The 18,530-nt window shown below is 50.7% G+C and overlaps 2 protein-coding genes across 7 annotated transcripts; both read left to right on the forward strand.

Moving 5' to 3' along the window:
• Positions 1 to 836: 836 nt before the first annotated feature.
• LOC120952154 (glutamate receptor-interacting protein 1) lies at positions 837 to 14,926 on the forward strand. 6 transcript variants are annotated; one of them, XM_040371374.2, is made up of 11 exons: positions 837 to 1,188; positions 1,263 to 1,446; positions 2,434 to 3,087; positions 8,538 to 8,660; positions 8,733 to 8,930; positions 9,010 to 9,200; positions 9,258 to 9,559; positions 9,629 to 9,795; positions 12,608 to 13,430; positions 13,500 to 14,481; positions 14,560 to 14,926. In XM_040371374.2, exons 3-11 carry the CDS (start codon positions 2,709 to 2,711, stop codon positions 14,665 to 14,667), a joined length of 3,273 nt encoding a protein of 1,090 aa, XP_040227308.2. In that variant the 5' UTR covers positions 837 to 1,188; positions 1,263 to 1,446; positions 2,434 to 2,708; the 3' UTR covers positions 14,668 to 14,926. The 6 variants fall into 6 exon arrangements, with proteins under 6 accessions (XP_040227308.2, XP_040227267.2, XP_040227299.2 ...); XM_040371333.2 differs by having other exon boundaries at positions 837 to 1,446; XM_040371365.2 differs by lacking the exon at positions 1,263 to 1,446 and having other exon boundaries at positions 837 to 1,231.
• An 877-nt stretch (positions 14,927 to 15,803) lies between these two features.
• LOC120952206 (pancreatic triacylglycerol lipase-like) lies at positions 15,804 to 18,321 on the forward strand. The gene is made up of 5 exons (XM_040371421.2): positions 15,804 to 16,317; positions 16,399 to 16,673; positions 16,753 to 16,908; positions 16,999 to 17,768; positions 17,845 to 18,321. Exons 1-5 carry the CDS (start codon positions 16,215 to 16,217, stop codon positions 18,113 to 18,115), a joined length of 1,575 nt encoding a protein of 524 aa, XP_040227355.1. The 5' UTR covers positions 15,804 to 16,214; the 3' UTR covers positions 18,116 to 18,321.
• Positions 18,322 to 18,530: the final 209 nt, after the last annotated feature.

Genomic DNA, 18,530 nt, shown 5'->3' on the forward strand with positions numbered 1-18,530 from the left:
TCGGCTCAAGGCAGGTGATCATAGGTGCGTAATACTACTTCGAGCTAAGATGGAGAAGCCTTAGTTCCTTAAATGTATTGACTAGTGGTGACTCGAGTTGGATCCAGGATTAGGGCAACGTTTAAAGGCCACACGTCATCCAGCTTTAGGCATTCGACATCCCAAGATCGTTCAAGGTGCGCGATAAAGAAGATATTCAGACAATAACTCTGTTAGAAATGCGTGATTTTAAGGCAACGCCTGCAAACGATTCATTGCAGCAGAAAACCTTCTTAGAGATGTTTAACCCTGCGCCTAACTCGCCTAAAACATGTGTAACAAATAGGATCAATCAATAAAACAGTAAAAGATGACAATTAATGCACAGTTTTAATATCACCCGTTCGTGGCTTCTGCAGCAAAACATTGATTATTTTCCTAACCATTAACTGTGGCTACTTCGTTTTCCAGATTCCTGCACGCACAACCATCCCCATTGTTGCTCGATGCGTTTTTATTGCCGGTGCGGTGGATCGCATCGTTGAGAGGCAATAGTAGGGCCCTCAGAAAAGATGTCTTTGTATGCTTCCTCTTGTGCTTTATGCTTTATGCGGTTTCCCGCAAGCAGATTCCCGCTTGCTCGGCAACGGTCCCGTCTGTTTCTCGCGAGAATCTCGATCACGCCTCGATTCGCTCGGCCAGCGGTTCTCAAGCAGAGCTTCCCGCTCTGGTTTGGCTTTGCCTTTGCAGCGGTTGCTGCTCGGTTGCTGCTACCAGCCGCGAAGGCACCCGTTGCTAAATTGTATGCTCGTTTCCTTCTCGCCCGCGCGTTCGGTAGCGCTGGCATTGTCTTATTTCTCAGCATAGCGAGCATTTTCGGTTTGCCCTTACGGTCGAGCGTTTTGAAAAACTCTTTCTAGCATCCGAAAATAATCATTCGTTCGTTTGCTTCCTTTCCTTGCGCGGTTTCTTCACCCATCGCTCACTCTCGCTCTCTCGCTGGCTCAATTTATGTTGCTCTCAGCACCCGGCAGCACAGAATGAAGACGACCCACCACCACCAGAAGCAGAGCATCGGGTACGGTTCGTTCAGTCGGAACTAAGCTCTAGCCACTGGCGGACCGTTGAAGCAAGAGAAACAAACAAAAAAAAAAGATAAATAAAACGGCCACTGCCAATTGCAACTGGCCACGGGATTCGCGCGCTACAGTGGGTGTTTGTGTGTGTGTGTGTGTGTGTGTGTGTCGCAAGAGTAATTTAATTTCCTAATAATTCTTACTTAGTTGAGTGGTAGCGCGTGAGGACTCACATCTAAGTGGCAGATTGTGCAGGGTTCATGGATAATTACCTCACCCAGTGTCGATCGTCCAAGCTGTTAGTATACTCCCTAGTAGTGGCCGAGTAGTGGTGAGCCTGAGTAACAGTTGCTCAGATCGTACGTGGGTGCTTGTGTGTGTGTCAATGTATGTAAGTAGTGCTTGTAGGTTAAAATCGTGAAGAGACAAAGTTCAAAACGCAGCATGACAGCTGCAGCTAGTAGACGAAAGTCGCCACAACCGCCCCCCCCAACCCAGAAAAACAATGCGCACAATCAAAGCCATCTATCAACCGGAACCGTTGAATTGACTTACGGTCGTCGGTTGCCACCACCCACATCGACACCGTCCTTCGCGTGCGTGTTACGCCGCGTGGTGCGTCTTGCGTGTGCGTAATCGTGAAAATACGACGGAAGAGTCGAGTCGTCGTGCGAGAGACGGTTTTACAGTTTGAACGCCTCGTTTACAACACCCCATCGGGGATTTGCACACATTCACAGCTCCTGCTGTTGGGGATATGATCCACAGGTTTTGTTTTGAACTTCAGCAGTTCTTCCAGATCGAACCTCCAAGGTCTCCGATGATTCTAGCATTTTTTTTTTTGTTAGTGAGCCAAATGTTTGCCCTCACTAAGATCTTTGCTCGGGAAACGTAAGAGCTCTGCCCGCACATCTTCTCACATTGTATTTCACGAATTAAAAACAAAAATTGACAGTGAGTCGTTTATCTTCCTTCAATGCCCTCGCGCACAACGTAAACACGCGCACGAGCCAGTCAGCGGCGCCTGGATGTTGCAGAAGAAGTAGAAAGAAGAAAAAAAAACACATCTTCAAGATTATAAATATTCGTTTTTCGCGTGCGCACCATCAAGGCCCAGAAGAGTGAGAGCAACAAAAAAAAAAAAAAACCCCGATATTTGCGTATTGCGTATTTTCAAATTAAACGCACGCATCTAACCGCATCTCCTTGCTTGCGCATTCGGGCGTGCGTCGGGTCTTGGATCTTTTGGATCTTGACGATTTGGAGTCGCTCAGCTGCTGCGTGTCAATTATTGATCAAACTATGCTACTGATCCTGTTTAAGGGTCTATCTACTCCCATATTCTAGTCTTTCTCTCTGTCTCTCTGTCTGCCTTTAGCAGTGCTTCCAAGCAACGAAAAACACCAACAGGGCGGGGGACAACATAAAATGAGATAAATGTGCCGGGGGAGTGCGCGCGTCTACAGCCAAACGCGGACAAAGATCGTACGGTGACTGTCGGCGGAACGGGTGGCGGTGAACGCGCGTGTGTGTGTGTGTGTGCGCATCGCGACTTGTAGCAGCAACGTGGGGGACGGGCAGGGCAGGGAAAGCAAAAAAAAACACACAACTGCCGCGGGTGGAAAAGAAAACCACAACAGTTCTAACGCAGCGATGAAGCTGTGGAAATCGAAGAAGGGAGTTGCCGCGTCCTCCGGAACGACGACGAGCTGCGTATCGAGCTCGACCGGTACGCTCAAGGGGGGCGGCGGCGGCGGCGGTGGCGGTATGCTCTCGAAGACGTGCAAGTTTAGTAATGGCGGCAACGGCGGCAGCAGCAGCAATCAAAGCAGCAACGGCAGCAGCAGCAGCAGCAGCAACAGCAGCAGCAGCAACGGCCACAGTAGCAGCGTGCTCGATGACAGCAGTGCCGAAACATCCTTCATCAACCACCACCAGGGCACCAACGGCACGCTGCCGCAGGACGGGGCCCAGCCCGGGAGCGGTGTCGTTTCCGCCATGGTTCAGCACTCAACCGGAAACATTTTTTCGGGTAAGCCACGACATGACATGTGTGTGTGTATAACATGTTGGGGGGGGGGGGGGGGGGGATGGAAGGGGTTGCTTCTGGGCTGGCGCGATTTACACATCGTGACTGCACGTTTATTGTTTTGCGAGGGTCGCATCGGTTTTACTGAGACTTCCTGGAAGCTATTACTACTGTAGCTGGTGCACACTGTTGACATCATAATTCTGCCCATTGGTCGATAAATCGTTCATTAGCTACGCTTTTATTGCTAAGTGTGAGTGGGTGGGAGCTCGTAGATGCAGATTGTTTTATTTGTATTTTAATTATCCCTACTGTAATGAGCTGAGACATTGAAGGGGGAAGCAAAAGTCGTAAAAATTCAGCTCAGAATTGTCGTTTGCTACGGAGAAGGGGGGGAGCATTAGAAATTCAGCTTCCAATAGAAATTAGGCTGGTATTTCTTGTACGCTAGTATGCCAGACACAAAGAGAAACGTGTAGAGTTACACACACGATATCCACTACATGCACTTGGTCGTTTGTTAAGACAGAGCTGAGACCAATGTGTACTCCCCAAGACAGAGTTTCTCAGACTTTGAAATATGACAGAGGACGTTGCAATAATAAGTGAACAGTGGCAGCTCTTTATAACTCTCCGTATTCTCCATGAGCTCAACGTACCGTCTGACCGTTCCAAACACTCCGCACATACGCACTACGCGCTCCTCACGGCTCCAATCACTCCAAGCGCTCAATGCTAACTCCACAAGCTCCAAACACTCTGCGCTCTAAATGCAGCTCCACATGGCTCGGAATACTCCGTACTATCCGCACACTCCGTATGTCAGTGATAGGAAATTGTGAGCCAACTGTTGGAGCGAACGAAAACAGGATCATTGAATTTTACTTGCAGTTCCGTTCCAATGTTACATCAAAATAACTCAAAAGTACCTGCAAATAATTACTCCTTTATTGCACGGATGAACGATGCTACAAAAATCGTTCAAAACGTCAGTTTTACATGGTAGCACGATTGCTATGCATTAGTAATGCATTAGTGTTGAGATCATTATGTTCTTCCTTTTTCTTTCATTCATTATGTTGTTATTCTTCATTAACATTGGAGGAACGATCTGCGCAACCTACTAAAATCATGACTATAGTGCTACAGAGGGACGGTGGTTCCGGTGGAATTCCATCAGGTCCGGCCTTACACAAATCGGTGCTCCTATCAAATAGACTAATGTGTCGATATGATCTTGGTTTAATTAAGCATTGATCAGGTTTAAAAAAAAGCTCTCTAAGAGTGAAAGAACCCATTACTTTTTATTCGGAACATTTCCCATCAATGTACCAAACTCAAGACGCTCCTGAAACTGAGCGGTGTGGTTTAAATCTGGTAAACATTTGCATGTAGCTCTGCTGTATGTATGGGTCGATCTATGTATAATATAATCTCAGAGATTTCTTACTTCAAAGAGGATGCCTTTCAGGTTTTTGGGCACCTTTAAATGTGTTTAAATTAATTTAAACTATGACCCACAATCGAGTCTTTTGAATGATTGCTGTCATTGCTTGGTTTTTACCATAATAAAGTTCAATGACAAATCTTTCAGGCTTATGATGTAGGAGCTTGTTTGAAGAGACCAGTATATCCTCTGTGTGCAGTTCTCTTCCATGTAGTTCGCAGACCGAGAGAATTGAACCCGCGACATTTCTTACGCTTGACCGCACACTTACCCATTACTGTATCGAGCCCCAGACTGATGCCGTTGTTAAAATATCAATTTGTATCGCTGTGAATCAAACACAGTGCAGCACAAACATTTCCGACCATCTGTCAAAAAACCATTCATAAAACGGTTAGTGCCCGCATTTCTCTACACTCACACACTGTAGTGGCATTGAGCAAATTGTTTTGAAACCAAGCAGAGCATAAGTGTTGGTTGCGATGGGTAAGCGTGGTAGCTAATTGAATCCCACATGGTCCCCTGCCCAGCGTGGCGTTCGCAGCCGCGCAACAAATAAGCGTACGACACATGGTACGACTGCCAGTTGAAAGACAACATCAACATAAAATTACAGCCGCCAGTTCGTCGATGCATCCAGCCAGCCGTCGGTGGAGATGCGTAGCAGAGGGAGCGGTTTGGTTTGGGGCAAGAAAAACATACTCAAGCATACTTACCAAGAGCTTACCGCGCCCTGTGTGTGTGTGTGTGTGTGTTTGTGTGCGTGCTGGTCACATAAAAACTGCGTAGGTGTTGGCGCTCGCTCTCACCATCCGAACCGTCCATCCGCGCTATAATGTCACATTATAAATAATATCAACGTCGGGGGAAGCGCGAACGGGAGCGAAACATTGGAAAACAAATACCAGCGCGCAACCAGGCAACCGAGGGCATCCGTAAGCCAAGATCTATGCAGGCGAAGAGCGGGCGCGGGTGTTGAGCTTTGAGAAGCGGAGGTCTCGCCGTGTCCCGACGATTGAGTTCGACGCGAAACCGAACGGCTAAATTGGGTTGAGAAGTATTTTTACCCCTTCGTGGGTGCGCGCGCTCGCCAACGCTCGCTCGCACAGCAACGAAGGCAGACCTTGCGGGACGATAGAAACCCAACATGGGGTGGCGCAACGCGGGAAAGGGGGCCTAAAGGGCCGGCGGGCGAGACAATTTATCGGTTCGGTTTTGCGGGCCCGGTGGATGAGTAAGCGTGCACGCCGGCATGAGTCAAATGTTTTGCTGCGCTGTCATCGTACCGAGGCTGCCAAGACCGCGCCTCAGCGCTCATACGGCACAGCTTCTAGGATTCGATGCGAAGGAGAAGAAGGACTTTCTTCTAATCAGGCCGCCATGCTAATTTTCCTCAAATGGCATCATGCTAACCGAGCTCGCGCATAATGAAAGTTGGGCTCCATCAACATCAACATACATAAAGCGTACTTCTGGCAGCGGCGTTTCAGCTCGGAAGCTGCATCGCTTGTCCGGCGGCACCCTGGCAATCTGGCTGCAAAATTCCATCCTTTTAGTGGACAAATTTTACTGCCACAATATATAAAGTCGGATGTGAGGTCTCTGTTGACAAATCTTTAGCCCAAGCCCAACCAGCCCGATAGCATCGCGCGACCGAACCACGATGGGCACAAATGCTAATCTTGGCACCATTCCATCGGATTTCCGAAGGGAATGGGGTTGCGACTGGAGCGAGCTCCAGTGGCTCCCAGAAGGCATGGCGCCAGCGCCCCGGCACCGGCCTGAGATATGAGATTGCCCGGCAGCGGCCGGGCAGCCAGTGTCGCCAGCTGGACGGCGACAGCATGTTCATCTTACTTGCCGATTCATTTTTTTGGGAAGGTTTTTTTTTGTGTCGTGGAGCTGGCTGGCTCCAATTTCCACCGGAACTCAGCGAAGCATTGCGAAAAACTCGACGTTCGCTCGATGTGGTCGGGCGTCCGTCCCGGCGCGAACGGGTTGTGTACTTTCGTACATATATTGCTTTATTCGCTGCTGCTTCCTTGCCGCTCCAAGCAAGGCTCCATCGCCGACGCATCGGCCCCCCCCCCCCCCTGTCGCCACTTCCAGCAGCTGCTGACGAGAAGACCGAACCTCTAGCGTTCGCTCGTCACCATGCATAATTATAAATAAATGACTGTGCGTTTTGGCAGTGCGGAGACTGCATTTGCTGCGTGCACTGCGCGAAATGCTGTTGCCCTGTCCTCCCGGATGTGCTCTCCCGCCCCGCGAGGTCAATGATCCGACATTAATCACCGATCTAATGATATATTTATATATAAGTGTGTTTTATGTTTGTGTTTGTGAACTCTTCTGCCGAAGGGCTTGGTTGGCTGGAAGTGGTGAAACGGAACCGGGCGGGAATTGGACACGCTGGATGGAGAACGTTATTTTACTCACTACTTATCTAGATTTTTTTTTATTTTTACGAGCCTGCACACACGCACCGAGATGGTGTATGCGTGTAAATGCAGTTTATGCGTCTGGAGCATCTCGTCAAAGGGGATCAACAATCGAATGCTTTATTTTTTTGAAAATCATTTTTCTCTAGTTGGTTGAATCATCGGTGAAGTAGCTACCAGCTCTTTAGTTGGAAAAGGAAACGTAAATTGATTACTTGCTTCCACCAGAATAGCAATCGTTTTTAGAAGAATGATTTCATTTCAAATATCATCAATCTATTGATAGAACGGAAGCTTAAGATTCATTCAAACGAGTCTTCTGAGATGTATTAGCTACTTTAGATGTGTGTATCTTGAACATACGATACATTCCGCATAGTATTCAGTGATTCGCGGGAGATTAACTTGATTGGAACTGATTTTATGAATTATGAATTATCATAATTATGATTTTGAATTCTGATCTTATCATGATAAATTATTGATAAATAAATTATTCTTATTTTTGTAAGGGAAAGCACAAAAAAGGTGAATCTCCTTGAAGAAAACGGAACAACTTAGGGGTGTCAAGTGTATAGTTACAATTGTTAGAAGTTAAGATAGGCATAGCATTTCATTAAGACGTCCAATGTGTACTTATAGTTCAACAATGTTCAAAATTAGCTCAACATTGTGTATTTGGAATCGTAAACCACGTGTATTCTTCTTGAAGTACAGGTTGGACGATCCATGCTGGGTCATCTCAAGTTTGTGGAGAAAAAAAAAACGCAAGATTAGGAACAGAATTTGTGTTATTTAGAACTAGACGAACACACTGGTCATCAATTGGTTTTAGCAAGTTCTAGATAAGCTCACCAAATCATGGCACTAGTTTTGACATCTATGGGACATTTAAGAGAAACTCCGTTGATACTTCAGAATCTTAGACATAGATGAAGATGTCTGCAAATATTATCCAGCGTTCGCTGCACTAATGATTGGATGTGGCTTCCAGGCCGTTAACTACAGAAAATATAATGCTTTAATGATGCCAATAATGTTCTAGCCATTAGCAACGGTAATTATCTGCAAACAAAGTGGGCGTTAGGAACTAGTTTGTACAGTCCAGTGATTCTCAATTTTCAATAAATGAATGAATGGCTGTCATTTGGGCAAAATCAGTTCATCAACGGATCGTAAACGATGGCGACCAATATACCATTGCTCCGAATCCATTAAAAAGAGCAGAAAGAAACAAGGGCTTTCAATCACCCGCCATCGATTTGTAGATTCAAAAGCGAAGAAATAGCCAGGAATGCGCCATTTGTAAGCTGTGTGCGTGACCTCAATTTTCTAGCAAAACTCGCTACGCTTTCCCGGACACGCACCCTCTACAAGCAGATGGTGGCACGGAGGTGAGCTACGTGCTAGAATGGCAATTCGAGCGACTCCAAGTAGTGAATTAGCTGGACCCTAACGATGGGTCGTAAAGTGTTGCAGGAGTTGTTAAACGTGTTTCGGTTGCCGGGCGGCTGCTATGCCAGAGCAAAGGCGTATGATGTGTGTTTCCGTTTTTCTATTTCCAGCGAGCGATCGTGCCATGAGTCCAGCACAATCGGAAGACTCCGGGCTGGCGGCGGATCGGGGCACCACGTACGCCACTATCTCGATACCGCGCGACAGCGGCCAGATCGGCATAGTGTTGGCAGGTATGTGTATACGGCTGTGAACCTCGATCGAGTCAACGACTCCAAACGCTTGCTTTATTTGATCTCTCCCAGAGCGCAACGATCTTTCCTTTCCGCCGATGGTGGAGTCGATCAGTGGTCCAGTGGCGGATCTGCTAGCACCGGGCGACCGCATCCACCAGGTCGATGGCGTGTCCACGATCGGGCTGTCGAACCAGCAGATCTTCAGCATCCTGTGTCACGGCGAGGGACCGGCCGTCATCGAGATCGAATACTCCTTCCCGGAGTACAGTGAGTATCATCCTCTTTCTAGCCCCCATTCAATCCATTCCTAGAACTACTGCTCACCACTTCTGCCCGCTCTCTCCAGTTTCACAGAACAGTCTCTGCGTGACGACCAAAATCGCCCAGATCACGGTGGAGCGGGAAAACGGCTGCCTGGGGCTGACGCTGCGGGGCGGCGGCGAGTACCCGCTGGTTGTCACGAACGTGCGCATGAATGGTCCCGTCTTTAAGACGGGCCAGATCAAGCCGGGCGATCGGGTATTGCGCGTTGACAATGTAAGAGCCTAACCATCCAAAACAGATCTGTTATTACATCTGTCCTACTCCTCGCAGGTTTCACTTCTTAACAAGAGCCTCTCGGAGGCACAACACATTCTGAAGGATGTGCACGCGTCCGGCTACACGAACCTGATGATCGAGTACGACGTCTCGGTGATGCAGACGGTCGAGCTGAGCATGGGCCCGCTGCTGCTCGAGATCGAGCGGCCGATGAACGAGAAGCTCGGCCTGATACTGAGCAACTACTCCAGCGCGGTCAACCTGAACGACATCTACCACAGCAGCTACAAGCTGAACGAGGTGCAGCCGGACGGCATCTTCATCGCTAGCATACTGCCCGCCAGCATCGCCGACAGGTAGGTTTCGGTTTGTGGCAGGGAGATTGGGTACGAATGTCACGCTTGTTTTACCCGCCTCCGTTCTAGATGTGGAGCGCTCACCGTCGGCGATCAGATCCTGTCGATAGACGAGAGTGTGGTCGACAATGGAGTGTGCACCCTGGAGGAGGCTACCGCACTGCTGGATGCAAACTGCGTGAAAGGCTACACGCAGCTGCACATACTTCCTGCCCATATGTTCGTTCGGCGTCGAGGTAGGTACAAAGAGAGACAGAGATCCAAAGATAGACAAAGAACTGAGTGAGCGGATAGCATTGAAAGATATCTTTCACGGGGAAATTCGCAACGCTGTCAACACTGAAGACTCCCAAACGGCGTGGCAGCTACAGGATCCGTCCTGGGAGTCTTAGCAGAATCAGTTTCAGGCGACAGTCACAGGCTATTTTAATTATCCAAGCACTTTTTTGTGTCTCTTCGCGCGAATATCCGGTCGGTTCCTTTTTTGGAGCATCCACACATTCTCTGGAACTGCCAACCTATGACCCGGCAGTAGTGGGGAAGAGGATCGGTTGCTACACGACGTAATGGTGTGACGACCGGAAACATAAAGAGCTGATGACACGCACCATTTGCCATATTGCTGTGCCTACCCTGCGGATGGCTTCCACGGGCAGCAGCAAGAACTTCTGCGACAAGTACTAATTAAAAATGAAACTGTCATGCCATTTTTCTCACTTTGCTTGGGCGTGCTTCATAAAGAACGTGGTGTAGCAAAATGAGTCTCGTTCTTGATTTTCAGTGCGTTATGCACTAGAAAATAGTTTTTTTTTAACACTTGTTTGTAGAACCATAATTCGGATCTACCTACCAGAAATCCCAACACAAAAAACCCACTCACACTCAATTACGTAATGAAGGCAAACAAAGTGGCAGCGATAGAAAGTGAAAACGGAAACAAAAACAACAACAAAAAAAACGACGGTTCTCAGGTTTTTACGACCACCAAAGCGAGAGTATTTAGGACAGCCGGACGTACTACCGCCCATTAAAAAAACCCCTCGCTGGACGCTGGACCCTGGATGCGCAGGCGCATTCGGAGCTCGGAAATCCGATCCAGGGTCAATGTTTCTGCAATGCCCTGCACTGCCCCAAACCGCTGTACGGCTCAGGCGTATTATTTAATGCTGTGTTGTTGTCGTTACCCAATCGCGCAAGCATTACTGTCGGGCGCCGTTCGACGTAAAGTCCAGGCCACCAACGTTTGCAGTACGACCAACGAGACTAGAGAGAGAGTACACACTCGCGCGGCCGTAAACGTGACATCCGCGTGTCCACAAACGCCGATCTCGCCGACGTGCGTTTTCCTCCTTCTTGGGGTGTTGGTTTTCCTCTTCCTTTTTTTTATTGGTTGGTTGGTTAGGTTTCTTCTTCCCGCTTTTTGGCACCAGCCTGCGCTGCGCAACGGCTGCGGGCGTGTGTGAGTGGGCACGTTATTTTTAGACTCATTATAATTTGTTTTCCTCCACCTAGGGGTGCGATATTTTCTTACGCTGTCTCCCCTCCTGTCGCTGTGCACCCTCCCAGCCTCGGCCGCTCTGATCGCTGAGTCAAAGTGAGAGGGGCGTCGTCGCAGAGCAGCAGGGGCCTATGTTTTGCGGGTGCCCATGCCTGCCACTGGCATCGTCGGTTGAATGATGATCGCACTCCGAGCAGCACACGGTGGCGAAACCCGCGTAATATGAAAAGGCGGAAAACCCCGGCAAGACGACACGACACTCGCCAGCGTCGTTGACAACTACACTACTGCTGCGTCACCTTTCATACAGGGTCCCGCCGTTTGTTTTTGGTTTTTTTTTGAGAACGACGGTGCGATCTCTATTGCAAGAGAGATAGAGAGCGACGAGAGTAGCATCCATGAAACACTCAGCGCAGCGTCACTAAGATGAAAGCGACCTGCAGAGTGCGAGTGTTTATGTACCGTGTGGGAGACGGTGGAGTGCTTCAAGCCGCTCGCCAATGACGAAAAGAGATCACCACTTTGGAGTGACAGCTGCACCTAAGCGCTCCCTAATGTGCGCTTGACGAGCAAAACGACAACGCGTCCTCGTCGTCTGCTTTAAGCCGAAATGGGCAATAAAATTTAACTTTGGAGTGTGTGTGTGTGTGTGTGTGTGTGTGTGTGTGTGTGTGTGTGTGTGTGTGTGTGTGTGTGTGTGTGTGTGTGCACGCTCCCGGGGAAGCGGCGTTGAACGCTGCTCACTCGGGAACTGCTGCTAATTTTATCTTTCGCTTCGATCTCTAGCACCGCCTCCATGTGTGTAGAGCGAAGGCCCAAATCTCCGTGCACGTAAGGTGCACGGCAGCACTGTAATGGCAATCTACGGTTTGTTGGCACGGTTGCGCTGCACGGGTTTTTTTTTTTTTAATAATTACGTGTCATTAATTAGACCGCGCGGTGTGGCCGGTGTGTGGCCTTTCGAAAACAAAGTTGATACCGCATCGAAATGTGTTTTTTTGCGGGGCGTCTGGGTAAGACCAGGAGCAGATTTAGGGTGCCAGAGTCCCAATGTGGTAACAAAAACGGGGCCCAAACTCACTAAACTATATTGTGTTTACTATACTTGAACATGCAATAGTTGCAATAGTTGTATAGTCACTATAGTTGCAAACATGAAGTTTTCGTCGGGTTCGATTTCACTAGCTCCAAAGTAGAATCGATTCCGGATAGTAGGTTCGAAATCGAAATCGGCTCCGGAATTGGATCCGGCTCCGGAATCGGAGTCGGTATCAGCATCTCCATGAGAACAAGCGTTTGGATCTTATGCTGATACGATTGTACTGATAGTCGCGAAGAATCCAAATTTACTTGTAAACAATACATTCTTAAGAAGATTCCGGACTGATTTCTGCAAATTGATTTCAATTCCGGAACTAATTCTGATTCTGGACCCAATTCCAATGAGTTCCAATGAGTAGGAAATCTTCACTGCTTAGTTCGCCATTTTGTTTGTGTATCAGCTCGCCCAATCTAACCACTGCTGTTCTCCTGAATGACTCCGCCGGCAGGTATCTCATGCTCCAGCCCCCGGTACGGCTTCAACACGGTTGACTCGCGCAAGAACCTCGCCAGCGGCGGCAATAGCAAGCACGCGCGGCGACTCCTGCGCAAGAGCTCGCTGCCCCAGACCGCCGAGGACGGGCTGCTCCAGTCCAGTGGGGGACTCTGCCGGGCGGAAAAGATCCATCTCATCCTCGACTGTTCGGCCGGGTCTGGCATCTGTCTGGGGCCAAAGACGGCCTGCGGTCGCGGCTTCCTGATCGCCCAGATCCTGCCCGACTCAGTCGCGGAACGGTCCGGCTGCCTGCAGAAGGGCGATCGGTTGATCGCGATCAACAAGCTGCGCGATCTGGACGTGAACGCGGCCCGCCAGTTGCTCGGCGACTACGGGCCGGTGACGGTCGCGAACCACTACCACAACCAGGCGCCGACGTCGCACTGGGTCGAGCTGGAGGTGGAGTTCGACATGGCGGACGCGGTCGTGCCGGCGAGCGGCGTCTTCAACATCAAGCTGCGCAAGCAGAGCCGGTGCGGGCTGGGCATCACGGTGAATGGGAACGCGCACGGTTCGTTCCTGATCTCAGAGGTGAAGCCGGGCAGTGCGGCCCACCGGACGGGCTCGCTGCGGGCCGGCGACCTGCTGATGGCGGTGGACAACCGGCCCCTGCAGCACTACAACCTGGACCTGCTGCTGAAGGAGAGCAAGAACGAGTGCATCACGCTGACGGTGAAGCGGAACTCGCTGCCCGACTTTCTGTACGACGCGCAGCAGAAGCCGGCCGGGCTTTACGGGAGCGCCGAGGAGAGCGGAGCGTTCACCTACGGCAATCGGTAAGAGCGGGAAGAATAGGTGTAGTGAACTGGAGGGCCAAATTGTAACCTTGGTTGTTGTTTTTTTAGATACACCGACGGGACGATGCTGAAGATGAACAGCAGCACAGAGTCATATGCCATCGAGGATCAGCTCCGGCGTCCTGTCTGGTCCAGCACACCTTCCTACGACGGTGCACCGATGGGCACTGGTCAAGGCACTGGCACCCTGAAAGCGCCCACCCAGCCGGGCGGCAGTGCCGAACACCTGCCCCTACCTCCGGCCCATCTGTTGACCATGGACAGTGAGCCGGCCGACGATCGGTACGACGACATACTCCACTACAAGATGGTGTCGATGAACATTAGCAACAGCAACTACGTCGGGTTTGGCGCTAACGGCTCGTCCCCCGACACTGGGCTGACCTATGGCAACGAGCAGCCGCCACCACCGCCACCCCCGCTACAGGCAGCCCCGCCGCCGGAGGAGCTGCGGCAGCGTGTGTTCACCGTGCGGCTGGAGCCTAATGGGGGTCCGCTCGGTATAACGTTGGCCGCCAGCGAGGACCTGCAGAAGCCCATCAAGATCAGCGCCGTTACGGAGGGCGGTGTAGCGCACACGGTCGGTCAGTTGCAGGTCGGCGACTGTCTGCTCGCCATCAACGGCGAAAGCGTTAGCGGTGTGCCGCTCACGACCGCGACCAAGCTGCTGCAGAAGTTTGAAAACGTCGTCGACCTGCAGATTGCCCGCGTTGAGCCGGTTCCGGCCGGTGGTGGTGTTGATGGTGGGTCCGCGTCGGCGGTCTACGCGAAGGTACAGCGGCGACCGCGCAGCCCCTCGATCAATGATGCCGCTTCGAACAGCTCGTACGGTGCGGCACAGACGGGGCCCCCTGGGGGCGGTACCATCCGGACGATGCACGTGACGCTGTTCAAGGACCGGGTGTACGACGATTACGGGTTTTCCGTGTCGGACGGGCTGTACGAGCGAGGGGTCTACATCAACCGCATACGGTCGGGCGGTCCGGCCGATCTAGCCGGGCTGCTGCGACCCTTCGATCGGATCGTACAGGTAAGCGGCAGGTGCCCCTATAGGTCGTCGTCTGCTGCAAGGAAACTAATGCGCTATCTCTCTTACCTTACGTGGCAGGTTAATGGGACGAAGACGCAGGACTTTGACTGTTGCCTCACCGTGCCGCTGATAGCGGCGGCAGGCGACAAGATAGAGCTGGTTATACAGCGAACACTCGCGGAGTAGGGCAAGGCGGCGGAAGCGTCGGAAACCCTCCACTCATGGTGTTGATTCCCTTTTTTCTCACCACAAACTCTTCTACTCCTACACACTACCCGTTTACAACTGTCCATTAAAACTAAAAAACAACAAACAAACAAACAAAACTACATTCATCGCTTCCACTAATATGGCATTATTTATTTAAAAAGTCTCTCCGTAGGCACCTCTAACGTATTAGCCTTTACACATTAATTTTAATAACACAAACTGCAACAATTGACAATAATAAAAGAAGAAAAAAAAAACAAACAAACAAACCTGAAAGGCTGCACGGGTCGGTGTTTTTACGGGGGCTTGATTTTGTTTACGGGTTGCATCGCGCGCAAAGTACATCCTACGCTGCGCGTACGCGGATGTTCCAAAGGTGCTTTGCTTGGCTAGGTTAATTATAGTTCTATTGACGTCACGCGCCGAGTGAAATCCCTTATCAAATGTATCTCGTGTGCCCGTACTGTACAAATATTTTGCATGGTTTGGGTACTTTGGCACGTTTGCTAAAACGTAAAGTTCCAGTGGAGTCGAATGTTTTGATAGGTGTCCAAGGATGCGTAAAAAAATCCTGGAGGACCCACGACGAAGAATTCAAGTAGCACAGCAACACTTCAGCCATGTGTTTGGGGGTGGACACCCTACCCCGTGTGCTTGCGGCCAGATACTTCAGATGCTATCTTGGATGCTCCAGCATCCGGTACTTATCAAGCACTTTCAAGATGTCGGCTTTAATTAGTCTGCTCGGGTGTGAAAGTTCGGCCCAGACAGTGGCGAGCCGAGATGTATCATTAAACAATTTCTTCCAATTAAACTGTGCCCCGCGCGGCCTGGTGCATCGTTTGGCGACTATTGGTTTTGGTTCGACACCATCCTCAGACGATGAGCGGACAATCTCACTCATCTCATCATCGTCGTTTGGCGCTCTCTCTCTCTCTCTCTCTCTTTCTCATCCTCCTTCTCTGGCTGGTTTCATTAGTCCAAATGAGCGCTATTTCTGTTTCGTTGCTTATTCTAGCACGAAGATTCACGAACCTGCGTGGGGAGCGCGGACGCGGTCGGTGTTGGACGTGTGCATGGCAAGCTATTTAAATCGCTCTCGCACACCGACAGCTCAGTAGCGAGAATCTTCTCTGCGCCAGTGCAATACCCCTTAATCTGTTGCCGGCAGCTTCGCAATCGTCCAAGAAAGTTGCGGCAACGCGGAAGTGTAAATTTGGAGTCGTGATAGTTGGGGAAAAAAACCGTTTCGGCTACTTCCACCACGGTGTGCACGCGACCATAAACCGATCATTCAATCTTCATCGATCATACACTGTCTGTGGAGGCAATCACATCAACCAACCAATCGTACAGTTATATATAGTGAAAGACCCTGAACACTACCGATCTTGCACGCGGCTACAGCACATGCAGGATGTAAAGAGACAGATAGGTGACGCCATATCAGACATTCCGCTGTTTTTTTGAAGTGATTTTGGAGGGGTACTGGATGCTGCAAAGGGCAGCCCTAGATTAAGAAAATGAACGGAACGGGCTTAATGTTTCCCACCTTTTTACTGCTGCACAACTACTCGCTCAACTACGGTGACAACAGTGTTGTGAACAGTCCACGACTGCGGACAGGTAATACCGCGATCAGCCGTTGGCATCAACGCAAAACCCCTTACTAACCACAACACCTTCCACCGCATGGATCCTGTGCAGATCTTACCGTGTGCTATGGTATCTTCGGCTGCTACACCACGACCGATCCGTGGACGAGTGCCCGCCGCCCGATCGCACTGCTGCCGGAGCCGCCGGAAGAGCTGGACGTGAGCTTTGTGATATTTAATGGGCGCAACCGGTCGTACCCGCAGTACTTGAACAAGTTCCCGAGCTACCTGGACCTGCCGGACTCGATCAGCTCGACCGACATTAACCCGAGGGGCATGATCTACTTCATCACGCACGGCTTTCTGGAGAAGGGGGCCACGAAATGGGTAGGAGAGCGTCCTGTGCCTGTGCCGTCTGGGCGATGTGTCTTTATCCGATTTGGTTTTGTATTGTTCCGCTTTCTAGATTGAAAAAATGATGAACGCGCTGCTGGATATGGACGCCGACTCGACGGTGATTGTTATCGACTGGGGCAAGGGCTCCAATCCACCGTACAATCAAGCGTGCGCTAACATTCGGTTGGTGGGGAACATCGTGGGGCACTTTATATATACGATGATGGTAAGCTCTCAAAATAAAGTCCTACCCCTGTTCTTGCAAGTTCTCATCTTACACCGTCTCTGAATCTGTGTGCCGCCCTCCTCTCCCCAGGGTCAGCTAGGATTGCAGAACCTCGACAACGTGCACATGATAGGTCACTCGCTCGGTTCGCACCTCTCCGGATATACCGGCACGATGCTGCGTGACACCTACAACCTAACGCTTGGTCGCATCACGGGGCTCGATCCGGCCGAGCTAGCGTTCACCGAGACGGACACCCGGGTGAGGCTCGATCCGGGCGACGCCAAGTTCGTGGACATTGTGCACAGTGACGCGACACCGTTTGTGCCCAAGATCGGGCTCGGGCTGCTCGAACCGATCGGGCACGTCGACTTCTACCCCAACGGGGGCTTCAATCAGCCGGGCTGCGAGCGCAACTTCTGGAAGGACGCCGGCAACCATCGGTTCGTGTCGAGCGTGTTCCAGTTCTTCAGCTGCAGCCATTCGCGCTCCTACCTGTACTTCACGGAGAGCATACGGCACCCGATGCGGGTCGTGTCGTGCGACACGTACGAAGGCTACAATGCGGGCGAATGCTTCGACTGTGGGGCGCGCGGCAGCCACTGCATCGAGTTTGGCATGAACAGTGTGCACGGGTACAGGCGGCTGGTGCGGGAGCGACAGGTTAGTGTGAGCGAGTACCGGCCCATCGAGCTGTTCTTCCTCACCAACTCGTACGCACCGTTCCTGACGCCCAACTTCCGCATCACGATCAAGATCGCGGACGGCAAGGAGAGTGTGGAGCACGGGCCGGAGATTGGCAAGATCTTTCTGTACATTGACGGGCGCGACGACAAGATCTACTTCAACGAGGTGCCGACGTAAGTGTGCGCAAGTGACTGTATTTTTTTTTTTGCATGTTAACTGTATCCTACTATCTACTACTCCTACACGCAGCCTGTTCGAGCCGGGACATAACTACTCCAAAGTCATCACGGGGCGGGCAAACAGTGAACCGACGGCCATCAGCATCGGCTGGGAGTACGAGACGAACCTGCTGAACCCGCTCACCTGGCGGTTGCTCACCTCACCCCGCGTGTACATCGAGTACGTCGAGCTGCAGACGCTGGCGCAGAGCAGACGGGTGAAGATGTGCCAGGCGACGAACGGGCCCATCACCAACAACGAGCTGGGCGTGCTGGCGAAGGTACACTGCAAAAAGCATTAGCAGAACAGTGTATCGTTCACACTATCATCCTAGGTACTATTACATCTCATTCAATTGACGTCTTATTTCAACCCCCAACTCCCCTCATCACACACTCGCTTTCGCCTGCCTTATCAATGCAATGTATTGTAGTTTAAAAAAGCAAAAGTAATGTAAAAATATAATTATATGTACTATAAAATATCAAATACTGAAATCTAAGTGAAGACTCCGTGTTTCGTGTGTTTTTTTTTCCTTTTCAAACCTCCCCATATTTCCACTCACTGTAATGTAGTGTACACCGACACTGGGGACGCACTTCAAGGTAATCTTGGGGCAGTGGCGCAGATCGCTCTCGGCGCACTTGATAAGCCGGGGTCGCTTCCACGCGGCGGCCAAATGTCAAAATCCGGCTGCTGCCCTGGTTCGTGCCGCG

This window comes from Anopheles coluzzii, chromosome X (assembly GCF_943734685.1).
Source record: "Anopheles coluzzii chromosome X, AcolN3, whole genome shotgun sequence".
NCBI lineage: Eukaryota > Metazoa > Arthropoda > Insecta > Diptera > Culicidae > Anopheles > Anopheles coluzzii.